This window comes from Sphaerodactylus townsendi, linkage group LG01 (genome assembly GCF_021028975.2).
Source record: "Sphaerodactylus townsendi isolate TG3544 linkage group LG01, MPM_Stown_v2.3, whole genome shotgun sequence".
NCBI classification, from domain to species: Eukaryota; Metazoa; Chordata; class Lepidosauria; order Squamata; family Sphaerodactylidae; genus Sphaerodactylus; species Sphaerodactylus townsendi.
The window spans coordinates 22,389,107-22,408,597 of NC_059425.1; the positions used below are offsets into that span (position 1 = coordinate 22,389,107).

The 19,491-nt window shown below is 44.8% G+C and overlaps 2 protein-coding genes across 3 annotated transcripts in view; one reads left to right on the plus strand and one right to left on the minus strand.

Moving 5' to 3' along the window:
• Window positions 1-13,457, minus strand: part of TAF6L (TATA-box binding protein associated factor 6 like) — a 34,261-nt gene extending 20,804 nt beyond the window's left edge. The window contains exons 1-3 of the mRNA XM_048504344.1: window positions 13,416-13,457; window positions 11,650-11,745; window positions 189-275 (exon numbers count right to left, since the gene is read on the minus strand). Of these exons, the coding sequence (XP_048360301.1) occupies window positions 189-275; window positions 11,650-11,745; window positions 13,416-13,457 (225 nt within the window). The remainder of the gene's footprint in view (window positions 1-188; window positions 276-11,649; window positions 11,746-13,415) is intronic.
• BANF1 (BAF nuclear assembly factor 1) lies at window positions 10,323-17,523 on the plus strand. 2 transcript variants are annotated; one of them, XM_048501064.1, is made up of 3 exons: window positions 10,323-10,421; window positions 15,354-15,493; window positions 16,842-17,523. In XM_048501064.1, exons 2-3 carry the CDS (start codon window positions 15,371-15,373, stop codon window positions 16,986-16,988), a joined length of 270 nt encoding a protein of 89 aa, XP_048357021.1. In that variant the 5' UTR covers window positions 10,323-10,421; window positions 15,354-15,370; the 3' UTR covers window positions 16,989-17,523. The 2 variants fall into 2 exon arrangements, with proteins under 2 accessions (XP_048357021.1, XP_048356930.1); XM_048500973.1 differs by lacking the exon at window positions 10,323-10,421 and adding an exon at window positions 10,426-10,442.
• The last annotated feature ends 1,968 nt before the right edge of the window (window positions 17,524-19,491 follow it).

Here is a 19,491-nt window from a genome sequence, read left to right on the forward strand (position 1 = left end):
ACCTGCTGTTAACCACTACACCATGCTCGCCCTAAAGTAACTAAACTAACTAAAATAATTAAACACTTGTTTATTTTTTTAAAAAAAATATGCTCCATAAGGAACCTGCCCTGCCTGAGAAGGCTTACAAAATGAAACGGAAGAGAAACGTCACATTAAAAATCATCAGTTAAAATTCTCAAGCCCACCTCCACGTTGCTCCAGCGTAGTGCTCGGTTGAAGTCCTCCACTGTCAGCTTCCGCCGTTTGGTGTGCTTCATGAACTGGGAACTGTTCTGAGGGCCAGGAAAGAAACAATATCCTTTTGAAACAATTAAAATCTAATTGGGTAAACCGCAAAACCGTAAAAACCCAGCAGTTAAAATCAGTAAAGGTTGAAAGAAAAACAAAACTTAATTTAAAAAAAGTTTCCAACTAGCATCTAAAACTCAGCAATGTAGACATCTGTGCAAATGAGTCTGCAGAGGGAATTCAGTAAAGAGATGGTGCCACAACAGAGAAGACCCCATTTCTGGAAGGCACCAACATGGCCTCTGAAGTTGGAGACTCATGCAACAAGGCCTCTGATCTTAAACAATGAAAGAGCTCTGTGTGGAGAAATGCTGGTCGTTCAAATATCCTAGTTCCAGCTCTTTAAATGCAAAAAAACAGGACTCTAAGTAGTCCCTTGAAACAAAGTGATAATCAGTGAAGCTGTTTAAGTCATTGACAGATGCGCTTCATCTTATTTCACCAGACCAACTTTGTCCTCACCTTCACTTCATCATCATGACCAACAATCTTCACCAGCTCTCTCAGATAGAATATCTGACGCTGACTTATAATCACATCACATTATGGGTGCTTCTAATCCTGCACCATCTATTCTAACAAGTGTGCCAAAGTCTCAGGCACTCACTATTTCTGAGGACTGGAAATCTGAGATCCTTCAAACTGGAAGGACCACATTTGTATATAGATAGCACAGACAACAGAGTGATATGTGCCTGAAAACACCTGTGGTCTGGCGAAGCACTTTGTCAGTAGATAGCAATAAATAGAACTGCACTGGTGACTGTGTGTCTGTCAGTTCTTGTCTACATTGCGTCCTGCAAGGTGGTCTACTCCGAGTAAATCCGCTGCTTCAACAATAGCAGGAACAGAACCTGTTACCTTCTGCATGCAGCACAGGTGCCCCACCTCTGAGCCACGATCACATGAAGATGTCACTCGTCATTTGGCCCACCACTGCCTACTCTGTCTGGCAGCAGATCTCCAGGGTTTCACCCTGGATCTTTCCTAGATTCTACCCAGATCCCTTATTGTGGATCCTTTTGAATTGGAGATGCTAAGAACACAGTCGAGGAAATTCTGCACTCCAAGCAGGAACTCTACGATTGGCCTTCTGTGCTCCAAAGCAACCAATCTGCTATTAAGGAGTGGCGGGGGGAGCCTTGGGCTCCCCCCAATCCTAGACCTGTATTCATAGCCCTTCCCAGAATGCAGCATTCCATGTCCTGCCACCAGGAGTGCCCTTGGTCAGAACCTGCATGGCCTTCCTGATGTCTTCTAGGCACAGTCGCTCCTGGAAGTTTTTAATGTATGTAACCAGGAACAGCCCTGTTTATCTTTCTGCCTCGTCCTGCATCTCTCCAGACACTTGGATCAGACCAGCCAGTGAACCTTCAATCATTCCAGGAGTCAACCTGGACAGTGACAATTCTTTGAAAATGATGCTCTTGGGAAAATGAGACAGAAGTGCTTAGAATTATTACTATTTTCATGACCAACATCTGTTTGCTTATATTCTCAAATGGCCTTTTCTGCCCACCAGCAGCCACCTTCAAGTGGCAATTCAAAGATCATAAAGTGCGTCTGAAGGTCAGTAAAATAATGGTATTTTCATTAGCTTATCTCATTCCTTGCTTTTGGTCATGTATTTGTTTTTCAGCATATTATTTTATTTATGTATTTACTTCATTTATACCCTGCTGTTCTACCCAATGGGGACCCAAAGCAGCTTATATCATACTCAGCTCCTCCATTTTATCCACACAACAACCTTGTGAGGTAGGTTGAGCTGAGAGTCTGAGACTGGCCCGAAGTCACCCAGCAGGCTTCCGTGGCAGAGTGGGAGTTCAATCTTTGACTCTCCCAATTCCTAGCCTCACACTCTAATGCAGGGGTGTCCAACTCTGACACTTCAGAGGTTCATGGACTACAATTCCCATTAGCCTGATGGAAATGGCTGATGGGAATTGTAGTCCATGAACATCTGAAGCGCCAAAGTTGGACATCTCTGCTCTAATGATTAGTTTAGCATTATCAAAAGTTTAATTTTGTCTTTTATGCTTGAAAAAACAATAGTCCCCAGAACTGAGGCTACGTTCTAGGAAAAGGATGTTCTTTTGGACACCCCAGGATGAGGAGCTAGTCAGCAGCAGCAGACATTCAGGGGGAGGTGCAGGAATGATTCCTCTATTCCCTGCCCTCCCTTAAGATGCTCTTATGGAGCTCCTCCCTCACCCGGTGTACGCTTCACCATGAAGCGGTAACAAGCGTCCTCACGACCAACAGGGGCAGGCCACCTCATCCGTCAGCTCCAACGCCAGTGCCTCCTCTCACCTTAAAAGTCGAACCCGATTCTGTGGAATCTCCACAGAAAGCGAAGCGTTCCTCACAACTCCCGACATGGTGGCCACAGTGGTGTGGAAGACTGACACATGCACAACCACTTGCAGCCTTACTCTGTATATGTATTAGGAACATACAAGAGCAAATCAGACCTAAGGTCCAACAAGATCAATATCTGTTCCTAACTGTGGCCAAGCAAACATCCACAAACAGAACATGAGGACAATAGCCCTCCTACAGTGTCTAAGATTCAGATTATATACTCCCACTGAACATGGAGGTTCCATTTAGTCAAAAATCATGGCTAGGCTTCTCCTCTTCTCGGAATAGAAACAAGACTACTACTAGTAGCTAGTATGACATATTCTTTATTACAATTATTTATTTAGAACTTTTCTACAGCTATTTTCCTCATAACTCAGGGTCCCCAAAGCACTGGACATTAAAACATTTCAAACATTATGAAATTTAAAACAGCATTTAAAAGTATATATATTTATATACATAGTTGGTAAGAACACATGCATACAACAATCCCCTCCCCCCCCCCAAGCTTTCACATACTACTGGCAAAAGATCACCATAGAGGGAGACAAATTAACCTATGGGTCCAAAGTATTGGCACCATGACCAAGAAACCCTTCCTTGATCATTGCCTCTCAAGGCTCAGATGGTGGGAGTACCCAAAGGAGGACCTCGGAAAATGACAGCTGTGGTTGGCTACATTTATATTATAGTATATTATTATATTATATTATTATTATTATTATTAATAATAATAATAGAGAAATGATAGAGAAATAACAACAACAACAACAACAACAACAATAATAATGATGATGATGATGATGATGATGATGATGATGATGATGATGATGATGATGATGATAGAGAATAATGATAGAGATAGAGAGTGATAGAGAAAAAACATGTTTGGATCATAGATGTTGCTGGGCCAGTTGACAGCAGGGTAGAGGACAAAGAGCTGGAAAAGACCACAAAATACTAGGACCACCACAAGATTGAAGTTGGTGCAATTGTGGCAAAAAGAACAACAGTAATCCCACTGAAGTAGTGGAGTTGCTCTAGGGAGTGAATCCCAAGAAATCTTGAAAAAAAACATCCTGGAAAGCCTAAAAAAACTTGGATAAGAGGAACATCCAGTCCCACATGCTGCAGAAAGCAACTACTTCTAGGAACTGCACATTATTCTAAGCTAAAATACCTCTAATGTAATATCATATTCTCTACATAAAATACCTCTAATATCATATTCTACGCAAATACCTCTAATATCCTTGGGAAGGACTCGGGTCCTTGGGAAGGACTCGATATTCAGAGATGAATTCCAGACACTTGTGCTGTGCTGTTATGTGTATTATTATTATTGTTGTTGTTGTTGTTGTTATTATTATTATTATCATTATTATGATCATCATTATCATTATTATCATCATCATTATATTATAATAATAATAATAATAATAATAATAATAATAATAATAATAATAATAATAATAATAATAATAATAATAATAATAATAAATTTAATAGACCGCCCACCCCTGAAGGTGCGAGCAGATAGTTCTCAAAATATGCTGGCCACAATCCACATATGGCTTTACAGGTTAATATCAACAGGAAACTGGAAGCCTGCACAAATGGAACAAGACTGTAGTATTATGGTCTCTATGACCCAAAACTGAAGTTTCCACACAGTCTTCACGATCTATCTGACCACCCCGAGTATCTCACTTTAGGCTGAATTGCAGCAGTGTTATTGAACACCCTCCTCCAGTGCCTATTAATCCAAATCCACCCACCCTTTCCTAGCACATGAGTAGTCCCAAAGCCAATTTAAAATATGAAATGGATCTTGCAAAAAATGGAATCACATAGTGGGAGGGCAAATCCAACCGCACCCGGGAAGGAATTAGCAAGGGAGGCTCCTATCTCCATTATAGGAAAGGGGGGAGTTACCCAGGGAATGCTTCAGGGGCCCTAAATCGGTTGCATGGAAGAATGCAACAGGATCTCTATGGAGACACTTGGGAGATCCTAGCTGTGCAGAAGGAAAATGGGATCATGATAAAGGGAGGGGGGGGGGCGCAGGGGACACCATGAAAGATGCTCACCGCCCGCTGAAAGACCTCTCCGCTGCGGCTTACTTTGCTGCTGAGCCAATGAACAACCGCGAAAGGCTCGGCGGGCTCCACTACCCTGCCGCCTGTTTATGACGACATAGTGAGGGCGGAAGCCGGCCTGTGCCAGAACTATGTCATGTGATTGCCAACAGTTCTGGGAGGAAGCGCAGTTGGCAGGGTCCCGGGACGGTGTGCGGGCAGTGGCGCATTGTTGCACGGCCGGGATCTTTCCTCTCGAGTAGGACTCTGCCAGCCAAGCCAACGGCTCGGTTTTTGCTGCGAGCTTCACTCCACGGACTCAAGCTGCCTTGAAAACTCCTAGAGGGAAAAGCAGAGTAACGAGGACCTCTCCGGGTCCCTGGATCGAGCAGTATCCATTGGGGGTCAACTTTCCGAGCAGGCCTGCAAGCCCAATCGTCTGGGCACTGTCTGAAAGTTATCTCCCCAAACAAAATCATATTTATTTTTAATGAGAATTTTAAAATGTATTTTACACTTCTAGATAACACATACATAGAAAGATAAATAATAAATCCTAATCTAGTCCCCCCCTCCCCCATAACAACACTAAATGAAGAGAAAAAGAACACATACACAAACCTGCTGCTGTCACTGTCGTGGGAATGGGTCAGGGGAGGATCTGACTTTAGTTGACTTCCTTCTGGCCATTTGCTGCCTTTTCAGAATCTGGTATGAGGAGTGGCATGCAAGGGAGGGGAGTGAGTGAGAGGTGGCATACAAGTGAAGGGAAGTGAGGGAGGGGTGGTAGGGAGAGGGTGACATGCAAGGGGAGGGGAGGGAGCCTGGACATGAGCCACCTACCTTAGTGAAGAGAGAGGGAGGGGAAGGCCAGGAGGGAGGGTTGGCATGCAAGTGAAGGGGAGGGAGGGGAGGCATGCAAGTGAAGGGGAGGGTGGCAGTGAGTGAAGGGCAGCATGCAAGGGAGGGGGAAGGAGGGAGGGGTGGCATGCAAGTGAAGGGGAGGGAAGGAAGGGATAGGGCGGCATGCAAGGGAGGGGAGGGAGGGGCTGGCGCCTGGACATGACCCACCCACCCTAGATGGAGAGGAGGAGGGAGGAATTACCATGCAAAGGGAGGGAGTGAGTGAGGGGGGTGGCATGCAAAGAGAGGGAGGGCGACTTCCACTAAGGATCCAAGCATGAAATCTAACTCCTCGTAATATGCTTTTTTTTTCAATCACGGCTTTCGCTTTCATTTGAGTCTCAAATCCTGCCGTTGTTTCTCTGTTTGTATATGTTTTGTTTTCAGTAAGAAGTCCGCGAAGGATTTCTGATCTTTCAGGAAATTGTCTGTATTCTTGTCTCTTATAACCATCTATGGTCCTCATGAGAAAGGCGGATTATGAATGAAAATATTAGTATTATTAATAATAACGTATATGGTGGTGGTAACTGCAAGACAACATCGGAAGAATACTCGACCAGAGTGGAGGGAGGATGATCCGCCCAGAGCTATTGGGGCAGGGCTGCGGCTGCAGTTTGACTTCCACCTCCCTTCCCCACCCCCATCCGCGTGCATCAGAAACAATCGGATCCTGCACAACCCACCCCAAATGAAAGACTCAGTAAGACTCAGTTCATTAAGAACACTTTATTATAAAGCAACATCAGGAAGTGAGCATTCAGTTTTCTGTTGTCAGAACTGAGCATACACAATAGCTCAAGCTTCTTGTCTTAATCCAATACGCTGTTTTCATTTAAGTCTTGAATCCTGCCATTGTTTCATCTGGCATACCAAATCCTTCTAATGTTACCAGCGATTCATTTTTCAATGTCATCCATTCTCTTATCCAAATTAAAGCATTAACATCATGATATAATTTTAAGTTTGGTACAAAACTTATAAAGTTGTCTTAATTCAATACGCTGTTTTCATTTATTTTCATTTAAATCTCGAATCCTGCCTTTGTTTCTCTCTTTTCAATATGTTATGTTTTCAATAAGTAATCCTTTAAGATAGAATAGAATAGAATAGAATCTTTATTGGCCAAGTGTGATTGGACACACAAGGAATTTGTCTCCGGTGCATATGCTCTCAGTGTACATAAAAGAAAATACATTTGTCAAGAATCATAAGGTACAGCACTTAATGATTGTCATATAGGTCTAGTAAGCAATCAGGAAACAATCAATAGTAATAAAAACATAAAATGTAAAATCATAAAATAAAATGAAATGTCAGCACAGGCTATAGTCCATACCAGTCATAATTAGGGAGGAGATGGGTAATAGGAATGATGAAAAAAAGTAGTGCAGTAATTATATAATAAATATGCGCCATAATAAATAGTTTGACATTATCGAGGGATTATTTGTTTAACAGAGTGATGGCGACATAGGGGGAAAAAAACTGTTCTTATGTCTAGTTGTCTTGGTGTGTGCAGTGCTCTGTAGCTTAACGCGTTTAGAGGGTAAGAGTTAAGAAACAGTTTATGTCCAGGATGCGTAGGTCATTATTGGCTGCAAATATTTTCCACAGCCCTTTTTTTGACCCGATACGGTATACAGGCTGGTGTCCTCAATGGAAGGCAGGTTAGCAGCAATTGTTTTTTTTCTGGCAGTTCTGATTATTCTCTGAAGTCTGTGTCGATCTTGTTGGGTTGCAAGAACCAAACCACACACAGTTATAGAGGTGCAGATAACAGACTCCAATGATTCCTCTGTAGGAACTGTATCAAGCAGCTCCTTTGGGCAGTTTGAGCTTCCTGAGTTGAAGTACGAGAAAGGGCATTCTTTGTTGTGCTTTTTTAATGAAGCATTTTTGATATTAGGTGTCCATTTTAGGTCATGAAGAGGATATGATGGAGCCTAGAAATTTAAAGGTCTACTACTGTTGGATACTGTGTTGTCTAGTATTGTGAGAGGAGGTAGGATCGGGAGTGGTTTCTCCTGAGAATCTACCACCATTTCTCACCTGGTTTTAAGTGTGTTCAGTTCTAGATTGTTCCGAGTGGCACCCCACGAGGCTAGCTTGTTCAACCTCCCGTCTGTAGTACGGTTTCATCGTTGTCTCAGAATGGTGAGACCAATCACTGTTAACTATCATCACTGTTGTATCCTTAATCGATAACGCCGCAACACATTCTCTCCTTGATTTGGTACAAAAATCTACTTTAGTACCACCGACCAGCGTTGTTGTACCTGGCTCGGGAAGTGATGCTTTCGCCAGAAGGTATGAATTTCTACATGATAAATCTTGGCATACTAACTTGGCACGCATAAATATCACTGCCTTTCCGCAGAATGATCAAATATGTATCGGGCCTATATGTTGAGCAGAAACTTCCACAATGTATAAAAGTGCGAACCGATTTTCCAGGAGGGCGTTTACATAAGATGTTCGAGAGACATCAGAACAAAGTTTACATCATAATTTCATTAAGATCGGCAAAATTCCGAAGCTCGGTATCAAATCATCGAGGGATGGATTGAGGAAGAAAAGAAGTGGAGGATAAAAAAAAATGATATCGATTTTGACACAACATCCACACACGGCCCTGCTAGCACATCTCCAGTAGCATCACTTAAAAAGCAAGAAACAACCAGGATGGCTGTCAACACTGTTGAGAACCTGAAAAATATATATAAGAAGTTATGATAACTTTTTGGCCAAAAGGGCCTTCTCGATCCACTGGAACTACTTTGTGGGATCGGGGAGCAACGCCAGAGCCGGAGGGGCCCAACACCACAGCCAGCCCAGCCGAGGCCATATGAACCACCCGTCCCTTCCCCAAAATTACGGCAATCTTGCTGCCTTGCGAATAGTCTGTTTCAGTTCCTGAAGACAGACGGTTTGAGTCACCATCACTGGGAAATTCCTCTCCGTTTTGTTTCCATCACTTTCATTGATTTTTGATTGCCAGGGCTCCTGACAGGCATTGGCACTGCTAATCTCCATTTCTCCACCCTATTTTTTCCCATGATCTGCCCTGCAGTTCCAGGTAACAGGGCTGATGCCAGAAGGATTTCCCTTTTCCTGCATTCTCCTGCCTTGTCTTCCGAAACCGAGAATCCATTGCTCAAGAAGGCTGGACATTTCAGACTGAAGAAGAAAGCATTGATTTGAAAGCAGCAGAAGGGGAAGAGCCTTATGCACATCGTCTAGCCCTTTCTCATTTCCATTAATAGAGAACCATAGAATCATAGGAGTTGGAAGAGACCACAAGGAGACCATCCAGTCCAACCCCTGTGCATTGCAGGAAGAGACACAATCAAAGCACTCCTGACATATGTTCATCCAGCCTCTGCTTAAAAACCTCCAAAAGCTTTCACATAGTGGCAAAAGACCACCACAGAGGGCGACAAATAGGTTTTCAATAAGGAAGTCACCGAAAAGCGATTTCCTAGTCTCTTCTAGAAAAATTCTTGTCTCTTATAACCGTCTATGCTCCTCGTGAGAACGGCAGGCTACGAATGAAAATATTAGTATTATTAGCTATTATTAATAATAACGTATACACTGGTGGCAACTGCAAGACAACACTGGAAGGAGGCTTGGCCAGAGTGGAGTCACAGAGGGAATTCTGACTCTGGTTTGTTGTGATGGCTGAACAGAGCTGTGGTCATTGGTCCACTTCTGGAGGCCTCTGCAGCATAGAAGTGGGGGAATTTAACTAGTGGAAAATGATCACAGCCTGACAACTCTAAACCATGGTTAGTCCCAGTTCTCTCACAATTCTCTCAGCCTCACCTACCTTACAAGGTGCCTCTTATGGGGGATGGAGGGGCGGTGATTATGGGGAAGTTCGCTAGTGGACGAGAAGCAGAGAACCAAGGGTAGGGAGGGGGCCAGCATCTGGACATGGCCCCACCCACCCCTAGCCGCCGGAGGGAGGGAGGGAGGGAGGCGCGTGCCCATTCAAGGGGAAGGGAGTGAGGGGGAGGGGTGGCATGCAAAAGGGAGGGGAGGGGCTTCGACATCAGGACATGGCCCACTCACCCCTAGCAAGGGAGGGGCCATGCAAGGGGAAAAGGAGGGAGGGTGGCATGCAAGAGGAGGGTGCCAGGGGCCTGGCAGAAATCTGGATATGGCCTACAAAGGGAACACTTTTAAAGCTGAAGTGGCACCAAACATTTACAGCAGGTATCATCCTGGGAGACTCCCTGTCGATGTGTCCACCCTGAGTCTGGTAAAGTTTGGTGCCCCATCCCCCATTGTTTCCAATGGGAACTAACAGAAGATGGGGCTACCCTTTTGAGGGTCCATAACTTTGGCCCTCCTGAACAAAACTTCACTAAACTCAGGTGGTGTGATCTGGACAGTCTCTGGATGGGACCATGAACATCTGAAGCGCCAGAGTTGGACACTCAGGATAGAAACAGAGTAGTTTCAACACCACCACCCCGCCACACTCAAGGAGGCATATGAAAATCTCTTCTGAGGAATATTTGCGAAAGCTCTAATGAATAGTCTCTAACAGAACTTAAAAGCCCGCTGGAGAGAGGCGTCCAGACGCGCACAACCATAGAGAACCTCCGGGAAGCCTAGAGTCTCCCTTCTATTGGACGTTCCAGGAAAGAAGAGCCAATCTATCCCTAAGAAGGTGATTGGCTAAGCGTCCGGAAGTGGGACTGCGCGAGGGCGCAGGCGCAGTAAGTGCCGCGTAGATTGGGCGGGAGTGACGGTTGGAAGACGGGCTGAGCGGTGAAGCAGCGGGGGGGGGCCCAGCAAAAAAAAAAAGTGGGCGGCGGGGGCAGGTGACGTGGCCTAGCCTGCTTCCCGGGCGGCGGGAGAGGGGGCGGGGCAGGCCGAGTGTGAAGGGCCGTAATGGGCTCCGCAGCCGGCTCTGACCGGTCCCAGCCGAGCCTTAGTCATCGTGATACCGCCAGGTAGCCTCGCCTCCCACATTCGCGAACGTCCTGGCCTACCTTGCGGGGCGGGTTTATGGCTTCAATATTACCCGTTTTCTCATTGATAACCACAAGAAGGCCGATAAAACCCAAATTTGTTATTAAAAGGATACTTGCTTCTGCATTTCCTTTCCGTATTTTTAAAAAGATGGCTGCTAACTAATTCTTGTAACGCTGCAGGTGCGCGGGTGGTGTCTGTTTGATGGCAGTTTTGTCCTTCACTTCCTCCAGGAGAGCTCAGAGTTCTTCCCTTTCTAGTACTTCCAGCAACCCCAGTCTAGGCAGAGAGGCACTTCGTTAGTAAGTTTCGTGGCTGGACAGGGATTTGAACCCAAGTTTCTCCGAGGTGATTTTTTAAAGAAAGTCTTATCATCTTGGCTTCTAATAATCCTTTTTATTTCGTTTAATTAATTTATTTAGGGGTGGACTTGGTTGCTGCTTGGTAATGGGTGAAATGGCGGGGCAAAAGTTTCTTTAAATAAAAGGATAGGAAAAAAATCATTTTGTATTTTTAATTGACATTGTGGAAATTGCTGGAAAAATGAAAACGCTACTTGGGGCCTTCTCTTTCTTGAAACGGATAACGTTGAGGAGACACAGCACACATAGCAAACAAATGATTCTGAGCTCCTGCTGGCCATCCTATCCTTGCTAATAGTAACAGGGCAGATCCTTGTAGATGTGGCACTTGAGGCATTGTATGCACACTGCATAAAGGCCCCAGCCAATTGTGGTGTCTGCCTGGCAAATCTTGAAGTGTATTTTTTTCTTCAAAGTAAGCATACCGCCTACAGATTTTCCAAGCAGGCTCAGCTGTGGCTCCAGCAGCCTCTGTTTTGTTCACATAATCTCTGCCTGATATTGATCTTTTTTTTACACCTGTTCAATGAATGTACACCAGTTCAACAACCTTTGCTCAATGTTGGGAGGCCTTGTAAGATGCTTCTTTTCCAAAGAGCTTGGCATTGATGTTAAGAATCGCCAACTGTATGTTGCTGGCTTCTAGTGTGTGTTGTCCTCACCACAAGAAACATTACGTAGATAGTTCTTTTATAGTTGTCCAATTTCTTGTTGTTAGTTGGCTTCATCTGTTTGGGGATGTTCATTTGTATGGGGTTCTGTAAAAAGATCACAGGTGAAAGAGGGTGTATCAGAAGGCAGTTTGGAGGCCTTTGTGGCTTTCCATGAGAGATCTTTCAGAATTAGGGTGCTGCTCTAAGTGGACCCTAGGTCTGGTCCTGCACCTTAGTGGATGGTTCTCTTTTGGCTCTGTCTTGATTGCAGGGTGTATTCTTTGTAGTGGTTCTCACTGGTGCTTAGTATTGGTACTGTACTTTTGCCAGCAAGGCACTTTCAAGTCCAAGGAGAGGAAATTGGTGGAGATCCACAGCCTTGAATATGAATACCAGCGCTTTTCAATTTCCTTTTTAATACCCCAAAAGCAGGGTTCAGGTATAACAAGCATATGGTGAAGGATCCAAAGCAGAAATATGTCAAGCTGCATTGAATCTCTCCCCTGGGGATTGGAAAATATTCTGAATTATGAGGTGTTGTCATCTAATTCTCAGGTGCTGGGCTTCATTAACCTGTCTATGTTTGGTTCACTTCTCTTTCTCATAAAATCCTCCCCTGTTCAACAGGCTCCGGCCTAGAGCATGTGGCATTTGCAGCCTCATATGTACAAATCATATGGGAATATTATGGGTGTGGCAAATTCTCTTTGCCCTTGGGATCCATGCCAGTAAAAGTAGGAAGGTTGAACAAAGGGTGGGGTAGCATAGACTCTTACACACTAAAACCAGAGCCAGAGTAGTAGTATAGAAGTGAATGTCAGACTAGAATCTGAAACACTTAGGTTTGAATCCCTAAACTGCTATGGAAGCATGCTTAGTAACCTTGGGCCAGTTTCACCCTCTCAACCTACACTACCTCACAGGGTGGTTGTTGGGATAGAGGGGAGATGATTGGTAAGCTGCTTTGGATCTTCATTGAGGAGGAAAGCAGAGTATAAATGAAGTAAGTTCAAAGGATTTTGTGATGCCTTTGCAGACAGACTTGGATTGAGCATAATACAGCATAAAGGAAATTGCAGAAGTATGCTCAATTCTGCCATTTCTTCTCCCATAGTGTGTGTATATGCTTTCGTGACTGACTGCCCATGTTTCTCTCCAAGCATCCCTCTAGTCAGGAGGCATCCCAAGGTGAGGTTCTGGAAAGCAATTAGAATAGTGTATGTTGCCTAGGCTCTTGAGTTGCCAGGATAGTGTGTCAGTGCTTGCCGGCGAGGAAATGTGTTGAGTGACAACAGCCAGTTGCTGGACAGAGGAATGTGAAAAATTTCTGTTGGGAGGCTCAGAGCCGAATTAGTTACAGTAGCAGCTGGTTGCTCTGTTTGGAGGCAGGTTGGTGTACAATTGCATGGTGTTCCATGCATAATTGAACAGCAAAATGGTGAGCAGTGTAGAAGGCATCCCTGTGTTAGGTCTTGGCTCAAAGTTCAATAAGTGGACTGTAGATGCAGGATCAGTAGTCTTTATTGAGTTGGCAACAAGCACTCTAAACTGCAAGAAGCAAGTTTTGATGAGCTGGCTTCTACATCCTTATTTATCCCCTGAGTTTGCTCACTGTAAGCCCCCCTTCATTTTCCCTTAGAATGTGTAAAAGTAGAATGTGAACAGGAATGTTTTTGAAAGTGGCTGAGGCAAAGATAGTCAGATAATCTCCTGTTGGATATCGCTTCTTCCTCCTTCCCCCTCCCGAGTTATCTACCTTTTCAAGCATCCATTACCCCATCGCAGGTGTGAAAACCATCGGCCCATGGCACCTCCATGACTGATGCCAGTAAAGGCAGGTGCCATTCCTGACACTGCCCCATGCAGTGATTTGGGCTATCTGAAAATTTTTGAACTAGAACATTTTCTAGAAAACTTTGATTCAAAGTTAAACAGTTTAATTGCCTGGTATTAGCAAAAGAAGGCAAATGCATCATGTAGAAGCAATGGACTGTTCCATGTTTAGCCTATCAAATAGGACTGATTTGCAACACAACAGCCATAACAACTGAACATTGGCACATGCGGCAGGAAATGGGAATATAGCATTGTAGTGTGAACTTTTGAAAAACACACCATTCCATATCACTGATTCCTCTTTGGGTATTTTCCCTTCATCCAGAGCGCAGTAGACAGGATAGAATTTGATATTAACCTTCAGTGCTTTTAAAAAAGTTTTGTCACCTCTTTGCTGCTTTTTACTACATTGCCATTTTATCTTTTTTGGTTGTCATTTTTAAAAAAATACTATTTTTGTGACTTATATGCCAGAGAGTTAGACTATGAATTCATGTATACAATTAACTTGAAGGTGGGACTGTGAAGAGGGTGAGCCGTTTGCCAGTAACATCCTTTACCTACATGACCCCTTCATTCTTGAAATTGAAGTTCCCACCCCCCTGCTTCTTACATGCTGTTTTGGGGCATAGCCATACCTGAAATATGTTCATAGACATTTCAAATTTATAAACCTATCTATAAATGTGTCTGGCTGGCTGCTAAAGCATAAAGATTTTGGGCCAAACAGGATGACTTGGGATCTGGTGTCCAGCACTGATTTTGTGTGTGTGTATTATTGTGTGGCGTCGCGATGCGTGCGTGCGTCGCGATGCGTCGCGTCGTAGAGAAACCTGCACCTGTAATGCAAGGTCTGCAGATGAAGGAAGAAGAATGTAAATGCTCTTGGTGTCTTTGCAATTTCTAAAACAAAAGGATTGTGAATACATACATGTTGGATACATGTTGTTTTACAGTGGTCACTGATCAGCAGGGGGTGCTGTTGCCCTGTTGAATTGCTCCAATACTACATGTTGCCTTATTTAGCAGTACTGTAAGCAATGCCAGCCGTTGCCACCTTAAAGTCATTGCCTTATCTGGAGGCGGCAGCATTGATGCGTCAGAATCAGTGCCCAGCCGTAGCACACAGACCCCCTTTGTCTTTGAGGCGTGATGTTTGGAGAAGTCACAGCCACTTAACAATGGGCTAGGGTGTGATCAGAGACCAGTTCTTCAGAAGCTGGGTCCTTAAAGAGCATTGTTAAAATTACAGCTTGAAAACCCCTTCATCTGTTTTCTTTAAAATGGTTCTGTTATGTCTTTTGATCATCCCCTTTAAAACTCAGTGCAGCTTTTAAAAAATGATTTTTCATCTGGGGAAGGCACCACCATTAGCGCAATGGATTTAAAGGACCCACCACGTGAGATCTTGAATGCACACAATTAGCTGGTGATACCTTAGCAACCTAGATGTATTCCTGCCTAAGGAGCAAAGTTTTTATTTGAGAACAGCAATAGGGCTGCCTATACTCTCTGCCATACATTCTTCTGTTTTCTGAAACACCCCATCTGAGTCATAGATAGGCATTTTGAGTGCAGTTACCTGCAGGACTCTTGCAATCCAGAGGAGACTGCCAGTTCAAGGAGACCTGACAGCATCATAGCTGCCTGGCTTAATCCAGGGTGGGGAATGTAGATGCCTAAAGCTTCCTTCCATGTGCACCTATTAATCTTTTCTTTCTTGGGACAGGCATCATGTCCGCTGTGAGATTTTTAATAGCAGCTGGCCTACTGGGTCTATAGTCATTGACTGATGTGTGACTGTAGTGGGTTATTAAGGTTCTGTCCGGCTCTATTTCTGATACCTGATTGATCCCTAGTTTTCTTCTTGCCTGCAGGCTGAGCAGCAGCCAAAATGACCACCAGCCAGAAGCACCGGGACTTTGTGGCGGAGCCTATGGGTGAGAAGTCTGTCGGCACTCTGGCTGGCATCGGAGAGGTGCTTGGCAAGAAGCTGGAAGACAAAGGCTTTGATAAGGTATCTTCTGGGCCATTGGTTATGGGAGGTTAGCGGGATGGGGGATGAACCTAGCTGGGAGATTGTGGTTTAACCCATTCGGTAATTTGCTGCTGTTCTTGAGAGGTGGCTGCCGATTGACTGGCATAAAGCCTTTGCCAGGCCTGTCAGCTGTCAGGAAAGCCAGCCTACTTTCTACAGCTTGCTTTTCCAGAGCCTCTTGACTCTTGGTTTAGGGCATAATTGGAAGGGGCAAGATGCAGCAGCCTTCCTGAAGCTAAGTCCATGGGGGGACAGGATAGGATGCCTCCTTGTATACTGCCTGTGGAAAAAACAGGCGGCATGATAAGCAAATGTTATAGCTCGTTCTCTTACCACACAAAGTGCTTGTGAATGAAGAATGTTGAGATCCCTTCTGAAAATCTTTCACGCCAAACCCTTTCACAGAGGAATCTTGTGCTGACTTATAAAAACTGACAGCCAGTGATGTGGTGCATATTGTTGCATTTTAGCTGTGCAGATCTCTCCACCCTCTACACACTCCCAGTAATCTGGTATGACAGACAATGCTGAGGTAAATCAATAGCCCCAGGTGCTCTCGGGTATGACTTTGAGCCCTGGGCTTCTCAGTGAGTGCACTCTGTGATTTTCCCCAGCCATGCTACTGAAGCAAACACAGCTACGGAATTGGTTGCATAAGTGTTGCCAAACGCTGAGTCGAGATTTACAAATATCGGTGGTTACAGAATGGAGATTTGTTCGATGGGTTTTTTGACATAGTCACGTGTCAAGAACCAGCTTTCTCCACTCACAATTTGTTCTTGCAATGACTCTGCCCTGCAGAGGTGGAGTCTAGGGTTTGAATCAAAGTGTTAAGTTCAACAGTATCTCAGCATGCTTGAAGAGATGGATTATTCGAGGCATACTCCAAAGTGCAAAACCTCAGAAGATCCCCTGCTCCATCTGATCCTGCGGTGAATCGTCTTCTAGTATTTCTCAATGTATCTATCTCTATGGCTCTCTTTAGCTTCCAAGCAGCCGGCGTAATTTGCCTCCATTGTGTCTTCAACATGCACACACACCCCTGGCCCCTCCCTGTGTTCAGCACACAAACTGCTGCTCCTTGCCCTATTGGGCTGGAAGAAGCTGACAGAAGCAGTTTATGCACTGAGCCCTGGCTGATGCAGGAGAAGAGCAGCTGGGAAGGAAACCTGCATGTTTGGCCTCAGTTGGTGCCAGTACAGGTGGTTTACATGTACTAGAACAGAAAGAAATCTTGCAGTGACCAGCTTGGCAGGTGGATTTACAGCCCCCGGGGGCTCTCCATCCCCGCTGCTTACTCTACATATTTTATCCTTTCTGAACCTAGGCTTATGTGGTGCTTGGGCAGTTCCTGGTGCTGAAAAAGGATGAAGACCTCTTCCGTGAGTGGCTGAAAGATACATGTGGTGCCAACGCCAAGCAATCCAGAGACTGTTACGGCTGCCTGAGGGAATGGTGCGATGCCTTCTTGTGAATGCTCTTGCTCAGAACCTCAGTGGATGCTGTTGGGGCTTTTGTAGTTAGCTAGAGGTTGAATCTTTTTCCCTTCCCCACTGTTTCTTCCTTGTGAAACTGCCAGCATCTAAAATGTATCCCTGGGACGGTCACTCCTAATGCCAGAGAATTATTTTTGTTACCACAGTCTTTTAATCAAACATCTTTTCCTCCAGAGAGGGAGTTTAAAAGGGGGGGGCGGAGGGGGGGAATGTTCTGTTTTAAGGCTTTGTAGAATTGGATCTCCTTTGCGTGGCTTCGATAAATTCCCTTTTGCTATCAGGCCAGCTAACCATTGAAGCCTTATCTGCCTGTTGATTAAAGGGAGGCACTTTTTCATCTATAATTGGTCCGAGGATTAACTGTTTTGTGAAGTACTGTGTGGATTTAAAAGAGAAACAACATCATTTGCAAACAGTATTTGATCCTCCCCTCTAACTTTTAATCCACTTGTTTAAATGTTCGGAACAAAAATCACTGTAAAGTTTTTAAACAATAAAAATGAGCTGTGTTGACGTCCAGCCTTTTTTGAACATGAATTGAGGCAATTGCTTGTGGGGGGAAGGGTGTACTTAATGGGTTGCCTTCTCTGAACGGAGAATGGGATTGGGCAGGGTCCAAACTGTGCCCATATTCTGCGAATGTCCAATACGCAGTACCTACCCAAAGTAACAGAGTGAATGTTAACTGTAAATTGCCACTGGTGTAAGCCTGTTACTGTAGGCCTGGTGAAACATCCCTGACTTACAGGCCCTCCAAAACTGGGAAGATCCTTTAGGGCCTATTTCTCCTTGGACAGAGGGTTCCACCAGACCACACCACTAGTGAAAAAGCCATGGAACTGCTTGAGGGTAGCCTGATGGTCTTTGAGGCAGGGAGAACCAGGAGATTGTCAGAAGAAGAGTGCACAGCTCCTTGAGTATAGTGAATAGATTAAAGAGTCCCAGACTGTTTAGGGCTTTAAAGGAGGCTCCAATGCCTTGGACTTGATCCAAAGCAGTTGGCAATGCACAGCTGCATTCTGGACCAATTGTAGTTTCCAAAGCTGTTTCAAGTGTAGTCCTGTGTAGCTAAAATCTAGAGGTGGCCATTGCATGGATCACTGGGGCTAGGTCAGAGGAGGACTGGTAAGGCAAAAGTTACTGGGTCTGGTGGAGATGGAAAAAGACGGACCTAGCAACATTAGTGACCTGGGCCTCCAAGGAAAGGGAGGCATCGAGGTTCACCTCTAGGCTCCTGGTACAGAAAGTGTTAATTGAACTCTGTCAAGTTCATTAAAAGTTTGCCAGATCCAATCGGGCCCAGCCACAGAATCTCGGTCTTCAGTGGATTTAATTTTAGACAACTCTGTTTAAGCCAACGTACCACAGCCCCCAATCATTTGGCCAGTACATCTGGGATGACATGCAGCCAGCTGTCCATCAACAGGGAGTGCTAGGTGTCATCTGCATACTGGTGGCACTCCAGCCAAAAACTCCAGTCAAGCTGAACCAGGGGGTGCATAGCGATATTAAAAACATTGGGGAGAGGATCACTCCTTGGGATAAACCACGCATTTGAGGATGCCAGGAGGAGGTCCTCTCCGCTAGTGCCACCCTCTTGTCACTGACCATGGAGAAAAGAGACTGTCCCATGAAGACCAACGTTGGTGAGGCTGTGGGTCAAAAGATGGTAATCGACCATATGGAATGCTTCTGATAGATGGAGCAGGAGCTGCAGCACTGACACCTCAGTGCAACTGGCATCAGAGGTCATCTGTGAGGGTGGTTAGCACAGTCTCTGGATTGGAATGAGTCAAGGACTGACTTCTCATTTGAAGTTTCTTAGCTGCTTCTCTTTCAACTACCTAGCCTGAAGCTTCTTAGCTGCTTCTAGCCTGAAGCTTCTTAACTGAAGCTTCTTAACTAGCCTGAAGCTTCTTAGCTGCTTCTCTTTCAACTACCTTACTCAGAAAAGGTAAATTTAAAATGGAGCAATAGGTTGCCTAGAATTAGATCAATTGGATCCAGCAATGGTTTCTTGAGCAGGGGAAAGGTTTCTACTTCCTCGTTCAGTGATCCCAGGAAAACCCCTGAAGGACATTAATAGCTTCCAAGGGATGTTCACACCTTCACCCAGCTGTGTTTCATCAGCCAAGAGGGGGATGGATCCAAGAGACAAGTAGTTGGCTTCACTGCAGCCAGGATATGTCAACATCGGCCCCCAAGAGCCAACTCAAAAATGGTCCAAAATAGGACTGGATGATGGCCAAGGAGCCTCCAGCACATCATATCAAGGTTGGCAGGGAGATCGTGGTGGAGTGACAAGATTTTGCCTGCAAACAACTTGCGTAAGTACTTTCACGTAAATACTTGCCAGACGCTTTAGTACACTTCTGACCAGCAACTTCATGGTGTAATGCTGGCTACACAAACACAAAAGAACAAGGCAGTAAAATGAACAGAGCTGTGGGTGTACTTTGGTGTGGTCTTTTGAAATTTTCT